Source organism: Scyliorhinus canicula, chromosome 24 (assembly GCF_902713615.1).
Source record: "Scyliorhinus canicula chromosome 24, sScyCan1.1, whole genome shotgun sequence".
NCBI classification, from domain to species: domain Eukaryota; kingdom Metazoa; phylum Chordata; class Chondrichthyes; order Carcharhiniformes; family Scyliorhinidae; genus Scyliorhinus; species Scyliorhinus canicula.
In genome coordinates, this window is record NC_052169.1 from 4,879,765 (window position 1) to 4,897,891 (window position 18,127).

The 18,127-nt window shown below is 52.6% G+C and overlaps 1 protein-coding gene across 2 annotated transcripts in view; it reads right to left on the bottom strand.

Annotated features, from left to right (window-relative positions):
* Positions 1 to 243: 243 nt before the first annotated feature.
* Positions 244 to 18,127, bottom strand: part of tubgcp4 (tubulin, gamma complex associated protein 4) — a 45,210-nt gene continuing 27,326 nt past the window's right edge. Inside the window, exons 13-19 of one of the 2 annotated variants that reach the window (XM_038784323.1) lie at positions 17,899 to 18,037; positions 15,257 to 15,434; positions 11,548 to 11,655; positions 9,340 to 9,474; positions 7,990 to 8,106; positions 4,435 to 4,574; positions 244 to 865 (exon numbers count right to left, since the gene is read on the bottom strand). In XM_038784323.1, the coding sequence (XP_038640251.1) occupies positions 853 to 865; positions 4,435 to 4,574; positions 7,990 to 8,106; positions 9,340 to 9,474; positions 11,548 to 11,655; positions 15,257 to 15,434; positions 17,899 to 18,037 (830 nt within the window). In that variant the 3' untranslated portion in view covers positions 244 to 852. The remainder of the gene's footprint in view (positions 866 to 4,434; positions 4,575 to 7,989; positions 8,107 to 9,339; positions 9,475 to 11,547; positions 11,656 to 15,256; positions 15,435 to 17,898; positions 18,038 to 18,127) is intronic. The other variant, XM_038784324.1, reaches the window with a different exon arrangement.

The following is an 18,127-nucleotide window of genomic DNA, read 5'->3' on the forward strand; positions in this document are numbered from 1 at the left end:
GGCCTGGGTAGGGTATTCTTTCAGATGATCGGTGCAGACTCGATGGGCTGAATTGACTCCTTCTGCGCTGTAGGGATTCTATGATTCTAGCTCCACCTTTGGGGCCTCTTCCCTCTCCCACAGCAACTGAAATAAGGTCTGCGCGTCCCGTAAATTCAAAAGCCAAGTGGACTTGTGCAGGCTGCTACTTTACTACAAACTGCAGCGAGGTCCCAGAGCTGGACTCTGCCAGAGATACACACATTGACATGGATTCTATTTTATTTGGTACTACTTGCAAATCGAGGCTCACAGAAACAAAGGTCACACTATTTCTGTGAGAGTAGCGAATGTCAATGGGCTTTGGGATTGAACATTGATTTGCTCTCTTCATAGTTCTCAGGAAACAGCTGATGAAATGATAGTTTAAAAAAAAAAAGCAATATCCATTCAATTGCTAATCTGTACAGAGCGTGCAACATTCACAGCTTCATTGGGAGGTTCTGTCATTTTGCTTTCTGGTCAAGGCGGGTGATGTCAGGAGCAGAACTCTCTCCCCATTTCATGCAGCAAGCGTATCCGAACAATGCTCCCTTAGCTTTGCCTCATTAACATGGCCCGGGCCCAGTCAAACAGCATCCATCACAAACCCTGCCCTGAATGTTTCAATTGTTCACAGGTCGACGTGTAACCCCACTGTCTCCAGTAGCGGAGGTTTGGAGCCGATTGGTTTACCCGAGGCTGTTGTGCAGGAGGCGATGGGTTGGAGCCAGTCTTCAAGTCAGCAGCAGCACCCGACAGCAGCTCAGGTGGGACAGATGCCGGGGGAGGTCAAGATCCACGTGGTCCAGGGAACCACCCTGTGCCTGAAGGTCAAATGGCAAAACTGAAAAGAGAATTAAAATGCTTTGTTAGAGGGACGAATGGTTTGTAGAGTTACACGGGTCAAACACACTTCATTTTTTATGTTCCTAATCCCCCGTCCCAGACAATTCTGCCTCCAATTCCATCGGATAGCGGATCGCTATCGCTACCCAATGCCGATCATTCGGTAACAGCGGGCATCCCCCCACCCCCCCAGTACAGTATTACCCCAGGCTGAGTATTTACCCCAGCACAATATTACCCCAGGCTGAGTATTTACCCCAGTACAGCATTACCCCAGACTGAGTATTTACCCCAGTACAGTATTACCCCAGGCTCAGTATTTACCCCAGCACAATATTACCCCAGGCTGAGTATTTACCCCAGTACAGCATTACCCCAGACTGAGTATTTACCCTAGTACAGTATTACCCCAGACTGAGTATTTACCCCAGGCTGAGTATTTACCCTAGTACAGTATTACCCCAGACTGAGTATTTACCCCAGACTGAGTATTTACCCTAGTACAGTATTACCCCAGACTGAGTATTTACCCCAGTACAGTATTACCCCAGACTGAGTATTTACCCCAGCACAGTATTATCCCAGGCTGAGTATTTACCCCAGTACAGTATTACCCCAGACTGAGTATTTACCCCAGCACAGTATTACCCCAGACTGAGTATTTACCCCAGCACAGTATTACCCCAGACTGAGTATTTACCCCAGCACAGTATTACCCCAGACTGAGTATTTACCCCAGCACAGTATTACCCCAGACTGAGTATTTACCCCAGTACAGTATTACCCCAGACTGAGTATTTACCCCAGCACAGTATTACCCCAGACTGAGTATTTACCCCAGCACAGTATTACCCCAGACTGATTATTTACCCCAGTACAGTATTACCCCAGGCTGAGTATTTACCCCAGTACAGTATTACCCCAGGCTGAGTATTTACCCCAGGCTGAGTATTTACCCCAGTACAGTATTACCCCAGGCTGAGTATTTACCCTAGTACAGTATTACCCCAGACTGAGTATTTACCCCAGTACAGTATTACCCCAGGCTGAGTATTTACCCCAGTACAGTATTATCCCACGCTGAGTATTTACCCTAGTACAGTATTACACCAGACTGAGTATTTACCCCAGTACAGTATTACCCCAGACTGAGTATTTACCCCAGTACAGCATTACCCCAGACTGAGTATTTACCCCAGTACAGTATTACCCCAGACTGAGTATTTACCCCAGTACAGTATTATCCCACGCTGAGTATTTACCCCAGTACAGTATTACCCCAGACTGAGTATTTACCCCAGTACAGTATTATCCCACGCTGAGTATTTACCCTAGTACAGTATTATCCCACGCTGAGTATTTACCCTAGTACAGTATTACCCCAGACTGAGTATTTACCCCAGTACAGTATTACCCCAGACTGAGTATTTACCCCAGTACAGTATTACCCCAGACTGAGTATTTACCCCAGTACAGTATTACCCCAGGCTGAGTATTTACCCCAGTACAGTATTACCCCAGACTGAGTATTTACCCCAGTACAGTATTATCCCACGCTGAGTATTTACCCCAGTACAGTATTACCCCAGGCTGAGTATTTACCCCAGTACAGTATTACCCCAGACTGAGTATTTACCCCAGTACAGTATTACCCCAGGCTGAGTATTTACCCCAGTACAGTATTATCCCACGCTGAGTATTTACCCCAGTACAGTATTACCCCAGACTGAGTATTTACCCCAGTACAGTATTATCCCACGCTGAGTATTTACCCCAGTACAGTATTACCCCAGGCTGAGTATTTACCCCAGTACAGTATTACCCCAGGCTGAGTATTTACCCCAGTACAGTATTACCCCAGACTGAGTATTTACCCCAGTACAGTATTACTCCAGGCTGAGTATTTACCCCAGTACAGTATTATCCCAGACTGAGTATTTACCCCAGTACAGTATTACCCCAGACTGAGTATTTACCCCAGGCTGAGTATTTACCCCAGTACAGTATTACCCCAGACTGAGTATTTACCCCAGTACAGTATTACCCCAGACTGAGTATTTACCCCAGTACAGTATTACCCCAGGCTGAGTATTTACCCCAGTACAGTATTACCCCAGACTGAGTATTTACCCCAGCACAGTATTACCCCAGACTGAGTATTTACCCCAGTACAGTATTACCCCAGGCTGAGTATTACCCTAGTACAGTATTACCCCACGCTGAGTATTTACCCCAGTACAGTATTATCCCACGCTGAGTATTTACCCCAGTACAGTATTACCCCAGGCTGAGTATTTACCCCAGTACAGTATTACCCCAGGCTGAGTATTTACCCCAGTACAGTATTACCCCAGGCTGAGTATTTACCCCAGTACAGTATTACCCCAGACTGAGTATTTACCCTAGTACAGTATTACCCCACGCTGAGTATTTACCCCAGTACAGTATTACCCCAGGCTGAGTATTTACCCAGTACAGTATTACCCCAGACTGAGTATTTACCCAAGCACAGTATTACCCCACGCTGAGTATTTACCCCAGCACAGTATTACCCCAGACTGAGTATTTACCCCAGTACAGTATTACCCCAGACTGAGTATTTACCCCAGTACAGTATTACCCCAGGCTGAGTATTTACCCCAGTACAGTATTACCCCAGGCTGAGTATTTACCCTAGTACAGTATTACCCCAGGCTGAGTATTTACCCCAGGCTGAGTATTTACCCCAGTACAGTATTACCCCAGGCTGAGTATTTACCCCAGTACAGTATTACCCCAGACTGAGTATTTACCCCAGTACAGCATTACCCCAGACTGAGTATTTACCCCAGTACAGTATTATCCCACGCTGAGTATTTACCCCAGTACAGTATTACCCCAGACTGAGTATTTACCCCAGTAGAGTATTACCCCAGGCTGAGTATTTACCCCAGTACAGTATTACCCCAGACTGAGTATTTACCCTAGTACAGTATTACCCCACGCTGAGTATTTACCCCAGTACAGTATTACCCCAGACTGAGTATTTACCCCAGTACAGTATTACCCAGACTGAGTATTTACCCCAGCACAGTATTACCCCACGCTGAGTATTTACCCCAGCACAGTATTACCCCAGACTGAGTATTTACCCCAGTACAGTATTACCCCAGACTGAGTATTTACCCCAGTACAGTATTACCCCAGGCTGAGTATTTACCCCAGTACAGTATTACCCCAGGCTGAGTATTTACCCTAGTACAGTATTACCCCAGACTGAGTATTTACCCCAGCACAGTATTACCCCAGGCTGAGTATTTACCCCAGTACAGTATTACCCCAGACTGAGTATTTACCCCAGTACAGCATTACCCCAGACTGAGTATTTACCCCAGTACAGTATTATCCCACGCTGAGTATTTACCCCAGTACAGTATTACCCCAGACTGAGTATTTACCCCAGTACAGTATTACCCAGACCAGGTATTCACCCTCGCACATATTACCCCAGACCCTATCACTCGGTGATATTGATGGTCGCTCAGTAAGGGACGATGCCGTCTATTACACACTCTGCTGCACTCATACCTGCCCAGCGTACCCCCAGCCTGCGTGTAGTATTTGTTGTAGTCCAGTCGCAGCAATAATTGGGCCAGGTCAGAGTTAATCTGGTGATTGCGAACACTGGACAGGATCTTGAACAGCAAGGACGACTGGCGACTGAAACCCTAAGATTCATCGCAAATCAGAAAGATAATCAGCTGCTGTTGAGAGAATGGGGAGGGGGAGAACGAGGGGAGAGCGAGGGGCAGAGCGAGGGAGAGAGCTGGGGAGAGCGAGGGGCAGAGCAGGGGAGAGCGAGGGGCAGAGCGAGGGGCAGAGCGAGGGGCAGAGCGAGGAGGCAGAGCGAGGGGCAGAGCGAGGGGCAGAGCGAGGGGCAGAGCGAGGGGCAGAGCGAGGGGCAGAGCGAGGGAGAGAGCGAGGGAGAGAGCGAGGGGCAGAGCGAGGGGCAGAGCGAGGGGCAGAGCGAGGGGCAGAGCGAGGGAGAGCGAGGGAGAGAGCGAGGGAGAGAGCGAGGGGCAGAGCGAGGGGCAGAGCGAGGGGCAGAGCGAGGGGCAGAGCGAGGGGCAGAGCGAGGGCAGAGCGAGGGGCAGAGCGAGGGGCAGAGCGAGGGGCAGAGCGAGGGAGAGCGAGGGAGAGGCGAGAGCAGACGGGGGCAGAGCGGGGGCAGAGCGGGGGGCAGAGCGGGGGCAGAGCGAGGGGCAGAGCGAGGGGCAGGAGGGGCAGAGCGAGGGGCAGAGCGAGGGGCAGAGCGAGGGGCAGAGCGAGGGGCAGAGCGAGGGGCAGAGCGAGGGGCAGAGCGAGGGTGTAGCGAGGGGCAGAGCGAGGGGCAGAGCGAGGGGCAGAGCGAGGGGCAGAGCGAGGGGCAGAGCGAGGGGCAGAGCGAGGGGCAGAGCGAGGGGCAGAGCGAGGGGCAGAGCGAGGGGCAGAGCGAGGGGCAGAGCGAGGGGCAGAGCGAGGGGCAGAGCGAGGGGCAGAGCGAGGGGCAGAGCGAGGGGCAGAGCGAGGGGCAGAGCGAGGCAGAGCGAGGGGCAGAGCGAGGGGCAGAGCGAGGGGCAGAGCGAGGGGCAGAGCGAGGGGCAGAGCGAGGGGCAGAGCGAGGGGCAGAGCGAGGGGCAGAGCGAGGGGCAGAGCGAGGGGCAGAGCGAGGGGAGAGCGAGGGGCAGAGCGAGGGGCAGAGCGAGGGGGCAGAGCGAGGGGCAGAGCGAGGGGCAGAGCGAGGGGCAGAGCGAGGGGCAGAGCGAGGGGCAGAGCGAGGGGCAGAGCGAGGGGCAGAGCGAGGGGCCGAGCGAGGGGCAGAGCGAGGGGCAGAGCGAGGGGCAGAGCGAGGGGCAGAGCGAGGAAGAGAGCGAGGAAGAGAGCGAGGAAGAGAGCGAGGAAGAGAGCGAGGGGCAGAGCAGGGGAGAGCGAGGGGCAGAGCAGGGGAGAGCGAGGGGCAGAGCAGGGGAGAGCGAGGGGCAGAGCAGGGGAGAGCGAGGGGCAGAGCAGGGGAGAGCGAGGGGCAGAGCAGGGGAGAGCGAGGGGCAGAGCAGGGGAGAGCGAGGGGCAGAGCAGGGGAAAGCGAGGGGCAGAGCAGGGGAAAGCGAGGAGGCAGAGTGAGGGGCAGAGTGAGGGGCAGAGGGAGGGGCAGAGGGAGGGGCAGAGGGAGGGGCAGAGGGAGGGGCAGAGGGAGGGGCAGAGCGAGGGGCAGAGCGAGGGGCAGAGCGAGGGGCAGAGCGAGGGGCAGAGCGAGGGGCAGAGCGAGGGGCAGAGCGAGGGGCAGAGCGAGGGGCAGAGCGAGGGGGGCAGAGCGAGGGGGGCAGAGCGAGGGGGGCAGAGCGAGGGGGCAGAGCGAGGGGGGCAGAGCGAGGGGGGCAGAGCGAGGGGGGCAGAGCGAGGGGGGCAGAGCGAGGGGGGCAGAGCGAGGGGGGCAGAGCGAGGTGGCAGAGCGATGGAGAACGAGGTAGAGCGAGGGGCAGAGCGGGGGAGAGCGAGGGAGAGAGCGAGGGGCAAAGCGAGAGAGAGAGTGAGGGGAAGAGCGGGGGAGAGCGAGGGGCAGAGTGGGGGAGAGAGCGAGGGGCAGAGTGGGGGAGAACGAGGGGCAGAGCGAGGGGGGAGAGTGAGGGGCAGAGCGGGGGGGAGAGGGGGGGGGAGAGCGGGGGGGGAGAGCGAGGGGCAGAGCGGGGGAGAGAGCGAGGGGCAGAGAGGGGGAGAGAGCGAGGGGCAGAGAGGGGAGAGAGCGAGGGGCAGAGTGAGGGAGAGAGCGAGGGGCAGAGAGGGGAGAGAGCGTGGGGCAGAGAGGGAGGGGCAGGGGGGTGGAGACGAGGGGCAGAGCGAGGGGGGCGGGGGCAGGGGTAGCGAGGGGCAGAGCGAGGGGCAGAGCGAGGGGCAGAGCGAGGGGCAGAGCGAGGGGCAGAGCGAGGGGCAGAGCGAGGGGCAGAGCGGGGAGAGCGAGGGGCAGAGCAGGGGAGAGCGAGGGGCAGAGCAGGGAGAGCGAGGGGCAGAGCAGGGGAGAGCGAGGGGCAGAGCAGGGGAGAGCGAGGGGCAGAGCAGGGGAGAGCGAGGGCAGAGCAGGGGAGAGCGAGGGGCAGAGCAGGGGAGAGCGAGGGGCAGAGCAGGGGAGAGCGAGGGGCAGAGCAGGGAGAGCGAGGGGCAGAGCAGGGGAGGCGGGGGCGAGCAGGGGAAGCAGGGGCAGAGGGAGAGCGAGGGGCAGAGCAGGGGAGAGCGAGGGGCAGAGCAGGGGAGAGCGAGGGGCAGAGCAGGGGGAGCGAGGGGCAGAGCAGGGGAGAGCGAGGGGCAGAGCAGGGGGAGCGAGGGGCAGAGCAGGGGAAGCGAGGGGCAGAGCAGGGGAGAGCGAGGGGCAGAGCAGGAGAGCGAGGGGCAGAGCAGGGGAGAGCGAGGGGCAGAGCAGGGGAGAGCGAGGGGCAGAGCAGGGGAGAGGAGGGGCAGAGCAGGGGAGAGCGAGGGGCAGAGCAGGGGAGAGCGAGGGCAGAGCAGGGGAATGCGAGGGGCAGAGCAGGGGAATGCGAGGGGCAGTGCAGGGGAGAGCGAGGGGCAGAGCAGGGGAGAGCGAGGGGCAGAGTGGGAGATCCTGAGGGAGAGCGAGAGCCGGAGAGCAGCAGAGGGAGCAGGAGAGAGCGAGCTAGCGAGAGAGCACGAGAGAGAAAGCGCGGGAGATAAAACGTGGATAGCAAAAATACTGAACTTTATTTTAAAACATTAGGGTTGCTTCAGTGCTTCATAACCAATGACTACTTTCAAGGTGGTCACTGCTGTTGATAACTGTGCACAGCACGAGCCCACAAACATCAAACATGACGAAAAATCTGCCTGTTTTTTATTGTTATGAACTGAGAGAGGAATGTTGGTCAGTACACATTCTGCCCGTCTTCAAATATCACCAGGGATCTTTGACAACCACCTGAGCAGGCAGAAGGACGGCACCAGCAAGAGTACAATTCCCCATTGTGGTTGGAATAGAATGTCAGCCTTGACCATGTGCTAACCTGCTGGAGTTGGGCTTGAATCCCAGCAGGTTTCTGACTCAGAGGCTTGTGGAGCCAGACACACACAGCAGGAGTGATGGTTTACGGCTGGTCTTACCGTTACGAGAAGCTCCAACTGGGAGGTACCTCGGTCATCCAGTGGCCCAGGGTTCTGACTGACCAGAGAACAGAAATTATGGCACAATTCGAGGATCTCATTCAGACAGTGGAAGACCTGCAGAGAATGGGAATAAGCACTGGTGTCAGATGCTCTCTGCCCATCTAACAAAGAGACAAATAACGTGCACGTACCTCAAAATGAGTCGCATGGAGCACCCCGCCAGGCCTACCCGCTGACCCTCTCTCCTCTTTTTACCCACTCACCCCATTCCCACGGTCTGGACTTGCGTATAAACTTGTTTAAACTCCTAACTTCTTCCAGATCACAGCTAAAATGCGAACCCTGCTCCTCTCTCCAAGTGCTGTCTGACCCGCTGCAGTCTGGTACTGGTTTAGCACAGTGGGCTAAACAGCTGGCTTGTAATGCAGAACAACGCCAGCAGCGCGGGTTCAATTCCCGTACCGGCCTCCCCAAACAGGCGCCGGAATGTGGCGACTAGGGGCTTTTCGCAGTAACTTAATTGAAGCCTACTCGTTACAATAAGCAATTATTATTAGTTGTTGCCCAGCATTTTATGCCTTCATTTCAGATTTCCAGTTTTGGTAGCAGATCGCAGGATTGTGCGGCACGGAAGGTGGCCATTCGGCCCATCGGAATGGTGACCAGCCCTTTTGTGGAGCTGTCCAATGATTGGCTCCCTGCTCTTTCCCCAGAGCCCTGTCTCACAAGTTTCCCCGTAAAACCCTTGTCATTTCCTCGCGTTGCCTTGTGATCAAAGAAGGTGTACGGTGTTCTAAATCGGAGTCCTCTGCTCCACTGGAAACCTTCTCCACCGGAAGGAGTATAACCCCAGGTCCTCCAATTACTAACGTAACTGAAGTCTTTTCTCCCTAGCAATACGGTAGCACGGTGGTTAGCACTATGGCTTCACAGCACCAGGGTCCCAGGTTCGATTCCCGGCCTGGGTCTCTGTCGGTGCAAAGTCTGCACGTTCCCCACCGTGTCTGTGTGGGTTTCCTCCGGGAGCTCCGGTTTCCTCCCACAAGTCCCGAAAGACGTGCTTGATAGGTGAATTGGACATTCTAAATTCTATGCACCCAAACAGGCATCGGAATGTGGCGACGAGGGGATTTTCACAGTAACTTCAGTGCACTGTTATTGTAAGCCTAGTTGTGACACTAAAGATTATTATATTATAAATTTCCTCTGCATCCTCCCTATGCCTCAACACTCGCGCACTTTAGTGCGGTGGTGCAGGCTTTAACCCAACACCCCAGTTGAGTCTTAACCAGTATTTTCGTAGAGGTTCCGCCAAACCTCCCCGCCTTCTGAGCAAAGTACACTCACCGGTTTAAGCAGGATGAATGACTGAGCCAGGAGGTTACTCAGGAAGTGATCGTGGGCCAGCCGAATGCTCTCGAAATCTCGGATCGAGTTTATTTCCTGGAGGAGCTGGGAAAACTGCGACTCGAGGACATCCACCTAGAAAGGTACAAGTTTCTGGTTAGCAGCGAAGGAAAGGTAAATCTGGAGGTACAGCACACCGGGTGCTCGTATGAAAAGTAAATCTGGAGGTACAGAACATCGATGGGCTTCAAATGACACCGGGTGCTAACTTGCTTTTGGGCTAAAGTTTGCACTGCGCAATTCCAACTCTCAGCTCTATCAGTGGGCATAGCTTTGCGAGGTACTAGTTTAAACAAATGCAAAGCAAATTCTATTCATGCTGGAGTCACCAATTCAGTTCCATAACTTCATGGCAGAATTATTAGACTGGAGGCTCTGGAGTGGTTCTTCTCAGACATGCCCCGTTACGTAAAGCATCTCCTATACCCTTCTTGCAAAGGGTTTTTGCACTATAAAATTGCTGGTGATGCGTTGATAATGGGGCACAAGGGAAGTGGGCCACCTGGGACCGCCGTGAAGAGCAAGACTGACGGTGTCGTGCCTTAACAAAAGGACCAAGATGTGGAGATGCTGGCGTCAGACTGGGGTGGGCACAGGAAGAAGTCTCCCAACACCAGGTTAAAGTCCAACAGGTTTGTTTCGAATCACTAGCTTTCAGCACTGCTGAGGAAGGAGTTGCACTCTGAAAGATGGTGTTTGATACAAACCTGTTGGACTTTAACCTGGTGTTGGGAGACTTCTTACTTAACAAAAGGGATTTAAAGACTGAGACAAAAACAGATGCAGGAGGGTTGATGAGAGTCAGATCAGGGGTAGAAACAGAAAGCAGGAGGGAAGGATCGGATTAAAATAGAGAGAGAAAAAGAGACAGATCCTAGTGACTATTTGACATATGGGAGGCTGAACAGAGAGAAAGAAGCAAGTTATCTGACTGCGAGGCAGGCATCACAACTCAGTCTAGTCCTCGTCAACACACAAGACACATTCCAGGGGAGCTTTGACAAAAGAGTCGTCCAGACTCGAAACGTTAGCTCCCTCCACTCTCCACAGACGCTGTCAGACCTGCTGAGATTCTCCACTTTGTCTGTTTTTGTTTCAGATTCCAGCATCCGCAGTAATTTGCTTTTATAATCCAGGGGATATGGTCAGGAGGTTTAAATCCAGCAGACCTTTGATTTCCCTTGTTGAAGATTGGGGGCGGGGGGGGGGATAGGCAAATCGTAGATCCCCACCCTGGTCAAAGAACTGGGTGGAGTACCAGAGGATCAAATCTAGGATCTATCTGTTGAGTACTCTTCAATACCACATTTGGTATTTTACCCATGGGGCATTCCTGCAAAGATTAGCAGAGGTTTAGAGTTTAAGTGACATAATTCCAAAGAAGCAACACAATTTCTTTCTGTTCAAACTCAGTAAATGGTATATGTGCACACAGATGTTTCCACAACATGTGTAGAGCAAATACAACAACCACCTAAATACTGGTGTGTTTGTCAGAATGGGCACATTTACAGCTGGGGAAATGCACAACATGGTGAGTGAATCGACCAGGCAGTAGAAATCAAGTTGCAACAGCAGTGAGGGAGTGACTGGCTTCAATTGAAAAGGTTTGAGAACGAAACAAGTCATATTCAGCATGGAAGTGGGCAGCTGGAATTCCCTCCGGTTGCACATCGCTTGTTTCGTTCCACGTATGGCTGAATTAAAACAAGCAGTGTATCAGAAGAATGTTAGAAATTCATACAATTTACAGTGCAGAAGGTGCCCATTCGGCCCATCGAATCTGCACCGGCTCCTGGAAAGAGCACCCCACCCAAGCCCACACCCCCACCCCATAACCCAGTAACCCCACCCAACACTAAGGGCAATTTTGGACACTAAGGGCAATTTAGCATGTTGTTACACAAGCAGGTCACCAGACAAACTAACCCACCCCTCAACCCCTCCCACACACTCCAGGTTCCAACAACTGCTGAATTCTTGAGTCTCATTGACACTGGATTAAAGCATTTTTGCTTAACTAGTCCTTAACTATTATCCTTAACTAATCCTTATTATCCAAGATGGCTAGTTTACACTATCTGTGGTTGCAAGTCCAGGTTTCTGAGTTGTCTGATACTTCTCAGTTTGGCCACTGCGGTGACTTGCCTGAGGGAAGTACTGACTCCGTCCATACCGCTCTGTAGCCCGTGGCGTTTCTACCTGCGGGGAAGAGCTACGTGGAATGCTGTAACACAATGATGAGTGTTGCATGCCCTAAATAGGTGCGGAAATAAATGTAATAAAATCAGTCACATGTGGAAGTCTGGGGCCAAAGATAAAGCTGCCCTTATACAAAGAACTAAAACACTCTTACATTCATTTTAGAAGATAGCATTTTTTTTTTTTATAAATTTAGAATATCCAATTCATTTTTTCCAATTAAGGGGCAATTTAACGTGGCCAATCCACCTAACCTGCACATCTTTGGGTTGTGGGGGTGAAACCCACGCAGACACGGGGAGAATGTGCAAACTCCTCACAGACAGTGACCCAGGGCCGGGATTCGAACCCGGGTCCTCAGCGCCGTAGGCAGCAATGCTAACCACTGTGCCACCGTGCCGCCCGAAGGTAGCATTTTATGACAGCATGGAATAAAACGGTCTTCAAATCCATTGGAGACCTCCCTTTTCAACCATCATGACTGCCTCAGTCATGTATCTTCACTGTTGTGTTCAACATCTCTACACTCCCCTCCTTAGCACAGGGCTAAATCGCTGGCTTTGAAAGCAGACCAAGGCAGGCCAGCAGCACGGTTCAATTCCCGTGCCAGCCTCCCCGAACAGGCGCCGGAATTTGGTGACTAGGGGCTTTTCACAGTAACTTCATTTGAAACCTCATTGTGACAATAAGCGATTTTCTTTCTTACTGTCTGGCAAATCCCTTAATCTCTCTCACTCCCCTTTATTCGATATGCACCAATCCGATTCTTTCAAAGCCCAAACAGGAGCCCACCAGCCTCACACATTGTCTGTTCTCTGGGTGGATAAACGGTTTACCTTATTCTCTCGATGTTATTTTAAAGACGATCTCTCCAGGCTTTCAACTTTTCACCCAAACGGAGCGATTGAGTGTTGGCACATTATTCAAAAGTGAGAAACCTTTCAGCGGATAGTAACCGTGTTTCCAACCGACTTCCTCCTTCACACAGGAGCTGAAAGCCAGGCTGATTTTTCTTCCGTCTAGTCCGGGGGGCCGGAGGGAGGGGGGGGGAAACTTGACCACCAATTGTAGCTAACCTCCTGCGACTCACAAGAGGGGATCAGCTAAGAGCAACTTAGACTGACAACTCTGGACTCCAATGACCAGACAGCTGTGAGTGGGATCAATTGTTCGTTTTTGTTAATGAAAGTGTATCGATAATGTTTGAAAATAGAAATGCCGGTTCCCTGGATTTCCACTTAAATGTCCTGCTCCATGAGAGCTAGGAGGGAGGGAGTGAGGGAGGGAGAGAAGGGGGGGTGCAATATTACAGCATTCCATGGAAGGCAAAGGGTAAATTGTCACCCATATATCCCTGCCTTCTTCCCAAGCCCCACCTCAAAACCTTTGAATATTTAAATAATTTGTTAGTTGAAAGACAGTTGAATGCACATCTGTAATGAAATGAATTTGAGGAGCTTTAGTCCAGATCAATTTGAAATTGTTTAAAGCAAATGAAATGAAATGAAAATCGCTTATTGTCACAAGTAGGCTTTCAATGAAGTTACTGTGAAAAGCCCCTAGTCGTCACATTCCGGCGCCTGTCCGGGGAGGCTGGTATGGGAATCGAACCGTGCTGCTGGCCTGCTTGTTCTGCTTTAAAAGCCAGCGATTTATCCCAGTGAGCTAAACCAGCCCCAGCCTGAACGTGCTGCTAAATTGTCAATCATGGTCATACCGGGTGGCCGGTTTGTGGAATAGAAAATCTGGAATAGGCACTTAACAGAGTGGCAACGCAACACTGGCTCCCAGATCCCACCTACGACTCGCCAGTTTGTAAAACATATTCACTCAAGGGATGTGGACTTCGCTGACAGGCTGGGCCCTCCATTGGACATCTCATCCGACAGTGTGCGGAACTGTACCGTACCCACAGTACGATTTTCCCGGCCCTGCACGGAGTTGCTTCCAGGACATTCCCAGCAAAGCACAGGACAGCCAGCCAGGAGGGGAGGGCCTGACAACAAGCGGCTGCCAAGATGATCTACAAATTGGCTAAATAAGGAATATTTTACCAGCTTGAAATAGGGGAGCACTTTTAATAAATATTACTGCACACCCCCTGTGTGCACCCGCTCCCTTCCACTCAATGGGCGGCCTCGTAAAAGTTTGAGGCGACGCTGGGACCTGCAACCTTAACTGCAATCACAGACAAGATTAAAACTAAGCGTGCACAAGGAAAAATACACGGAATGGCGTAAAAAACATTTTCCATGTGATGGAAAAGCACGATGGATGGGCAGCACAAGTGGATAGCACTGTGGCTTCACAGCGCCAGGGTCCAAGTTCGATTCTCTGCTGGGTCACTGTCTGTGTGGAGTCTGCACGTTCTCCCCGTGTCTGCGTGGGTTTCCTCCGGGTGCTCCGGTTTCCTCCCACACTCCAAAGACGTGCAGGTTAGGTGGATTGGCCATGATAAATTGCCCTTAGTGACCAAAAAGGTTAGGAGGGGTTATTGGGGTACAGGGATTGGGTGGAAGTGAGGGTTTATGTGGGCCGGTGCAGACTCAATGGGCCGAATGGCCTCTTTCTGCACTGTATGTTCTATGATGCAAGGAGATTTATATTACACAGGAACAAGAGAAAGCCCAACAAGATTGTTCCATCAATCAGTGAGATTAAAGTTGACCTGTTTCCTACATCGAAACATAGAAAATAGGAGCAGGAAATGAAATGAAATGAAATTCGCTTATTGTCACGAGTAGGCTTCAATGAAGTTACTGTGAAAAGCCCCTAGTCGCCACATTCTGGCGCCTGCCCGGGGAGGCTGGTAGGGGAATTGAACCGTGCTGCTGGCCTGCCTTTGTCTGCTTTAAAAGCAAGCGATCTAGCCCAGTGTGCTAAACCAGCCCCAGGAGGAGACCATTCGGCCCTTCGAGCCTGTTCTCATAATGCCATTTATGATGATGATCATGGCTGGAGAACCTGACTGGCTGAGCTGGCAGCTACTGCTTTTTGTGGAAGGATGTGCCACACTTCTGTCACCTCTTTGTGTGAATTAGTGTTTCCCAACTTCTCTCCTCACTGGCCTGGCTCTGGGCCTCGGCTCCCCAAAGAGTGGCAACATCTATCTCGATCAACCCAGCAATTCCCTTCAAATTCCCAATAACATCCAGCAAATTACTCTTTAACCTTCGAGGAACCAGGGAATGCAAGAGTAGTTGATGAAATGAAAAATGAAAATCGCTTATTGTCACGAGTAGGCTTCAATGGGCAGGTTTAGCTCACTCGGCTAAATCACTGGCTTTGAAAGCAGACCAAGCAGGCCAGCAGCACGGTTCGATTCCCGTACCAGCCTCCCCGGACAGGCGCCGGAATGTGGCGACTAGGGGCTTTTCACAGTAACTTCATTGAAGCCTACTCGTGACAATAAGCGATTTTCATTTTCATTTCATTTCAATGAAGTTACTGTGAAAAGCCCCTAGTCGCCACATTCCGGCGCCTGTTCGGGGAGGCTGGTACGGGAATTGAACCGTGCTGCTGGCCTGCTTGGTCTGCTTTAAAAGCCAGCGATTTAGCTCAGTGAGCTAAACCAGCCCCTGATGCAACCTCGCATGCTTTAACCCTTGGACCTCTGGTGTTATATTGTACCGAAGGCTATTATTTGTTCCATTACCTGGAGGTAGTACTGCAGGTTGTCCACAAGGAAAGCCATGTGATTCCTCAATCTCCATTTGACGGCGTCTGATTTGTTGGATGTGAGGTGTTTCCGCTGCATTTGCACAGCCCAGCAATGCTGCAGCTCCGCCTGCACTCGACGCACACTCAACAAGTACTTGAAGACAATATTGTATCTGAGAGAGAGAGAGAGAGAGAGACAATGAGAGGGTGAGAGAGAGAGAGAAGGAGAGAGAGAGAGACAGAGGGCGAGAGAGAGAGAGACAGAGGGCGAGAGAGAGAGAGACAGAGGGCGAGAGAGAGATAGACAGAGGGCGAGAGAGAGATAGACAGAGGGCGAGAGAGAGATAGACAGAGGGCGAGAGAGAGATAGACAGAGGGCGAGAGAGAGATAGACAGAGGGCGAGAGAGAGATAGACAGAGGGCGAGAGAGAGAGATAGACAGAGGGCGAGAGAGAGAGAGACAGAGGGCGAGAGAGAGAGAGACAGAGGGAGCGAGAGAGAGAGAGACAGAGGGCGAGAGAGAGAGACAGAGGGCGAGAGAGAGAGAGACAGAGGGCGAGAGAGAGAGAGAACGAGGGCGAGAGAGAGAGAGAGAGAACGAGGGCGAGAGAGAGAGAGAACGAGGGCGAGAGAGAGAGAGAGAACGAGGGCGAGAGAGAGAGAGAACGAGGGCGAGAGAGAGAGAACGAGGGCGAGAGAGAGAGAGAGGGCGAGAAGAGAAGACAGAGGGCGAGAGAGCGACAGAGGGCGAGAAAGAGACGGAGGGCGAGAGAGAGACGGAGGGCGAGAGAGAGACGGAGGGCGAGAGAGAGAGACAGGGTGCGAGAACGAGAGAGCGCGAGAACGAGAGAGCGCGAGACGAGAGAGCGCGAGAACGACGAGAGCGCGGAGACGAGAGCTAGAGCGACGGAGGGCGAGAGAGAGGCAGAGGGCGAGAGAGAGGCAGAGGGCGAGAGAGAGACGGAGGGCAGAGAGACTCGCGGCAGAGAGACGGAGGGCAGAGAGACAGAGGGGAGAAAGAGACGGAGGGCGAGAGAGAGACGGAGGGCGAGAGAGAGACGGAGGGCGAGAGAGAGAGACAGGGTGCGAGAACGAGAGAGAGCGAGAACGAGAGAGAGCGAGAACGAGAGAAAGCGAGAACGAGAGAGAGCGAGAACGAGAGAAAGCGAGAACGAGAGAAAGCGAGAACGAGAGAAAGCGAGAACGAGAGAGCGCGAGAACGAGAGAGCGCGAGAACGAGAGAGCGCGAGAACGAGAGAGCGCGAGAACGAGAGAGCGCGAGAACGAGAGAGCGCGAGAACGAGAGAGCGCGAGAACGAGAGAGCGCGAGAACGAGAGAGCGCGAGAACGAGAGAGCGCGAGAACGAGAGAACGCGAGAACGACAGAGCGCGAGAACGAGAGCACAAGACGAAGGAGCGCGAGACGAGGGAGCGTGAGACGAGAGAGAGCGCGAGAACGAGAGAGCGCGAGAACGAGAGCGCGAGAAACGAGAGAGCGCGAGAACGAGAGAGCGCGAGAACGACAGAGCGCGAGAACGACAGAGCGCGAGAACGACAGAGCGCGAGAACGACAGAGCGCGAGAACGACAGAGCGCGAGAACGACAGAGCGCGAGAACGACAGAGCGCGAGAACGACAGAGCGCGAGAACGACAGAGCGCGAGAACGACAGAGCGCGAGAACGAGAGCACAAGACGAAGGAGCGCGAGACGAGGGAGCGTGAGACGAGAGAGAGCGAGACGAGAGAGCGCGAGACAACGCGAGAGTGCGCGAGATGAGAGAGCGTGAGACAACGAAGGAGAGCGAGACAACGAGAGAGAGCAAGACAACGAGAGAGCGACCAAGAAGAAGCGAGAAAGAGAGAGCGAGTGAGAGTGGATGAGAGCGAGAATGAGACATAGTGAGGAAAGATGCAGATCCCAGCACTTGTAAATCTTTCCCTCACCAGATCACATAATCCAGGCCGACACTCCAGTGCAGTACCCAGGAATGATGTACTTTTTAAAAATTTGTTCCTGGAGTGGACATCGTTGGCTGGGCCAGCATTTTCTGCCTATCCCTAATTTCCCTTGAACTGTGTGGTTTGCCAGGCCATTGCTGTGGGTCTGGAGTCACAGGTAGGCCAGACCAGGTAAGGAAAGCAGATTTCCTTCCCTGAAGGAACCAGATGGGTTTTTACGACAATCGGCAATGTTTTCATAGTTTTAATACCAGATTTTGGTACTGAACTCAAATTCCACAATCTGCCATGGTGGGATTTGAACCCGCGTCCCCAGAGCATTACCCTGGGTCTCTGGATTACTAGTCCAGTGACAATACCACTACGCCACCCCTGTACTGTATTGTCAGGGCTGCTCTAATTCAGATAAGATGTTAAACCAAGACCTGGCGGACCTCACAATCGATGTGGTGCTGTTGTGTGGGAATTCTCCCTGGCCAACATTCATCCTCTAACCCAGCTGTCAAACAGAAGCTAGGCACCCTTACCTCCCACGCGACCACAAACCTTCCATTCGTCCTCCCCCTCTTCTTTCTATGTCTCGGTGCTTCCCAGTTACACCAATAACGCTTTCTGGAAATGTCCTTGAAACAAATAGCAACAGCAAAGTAAATAAAGAAGCGCATAAAGCACAGCTTACTTTTCCAGCACAGCAGGTGTGAACAATATGTGCAAAGGCCACTGCACTTTGTACGAGAGTCCGAGTGCAGACCAGCCAGAAGTAGGGGTCTCACGAGGGGACGGTTCACGCAGGGAATTATCACGACTTTGTGCTGCGTCTGTTAAGTTGGGCAAGATTGGTGGAGAGGGAGGCGAAAAGACAAGACAAGAAAAATATAACAGAGCACAAAAATATCTCCATTGACAAC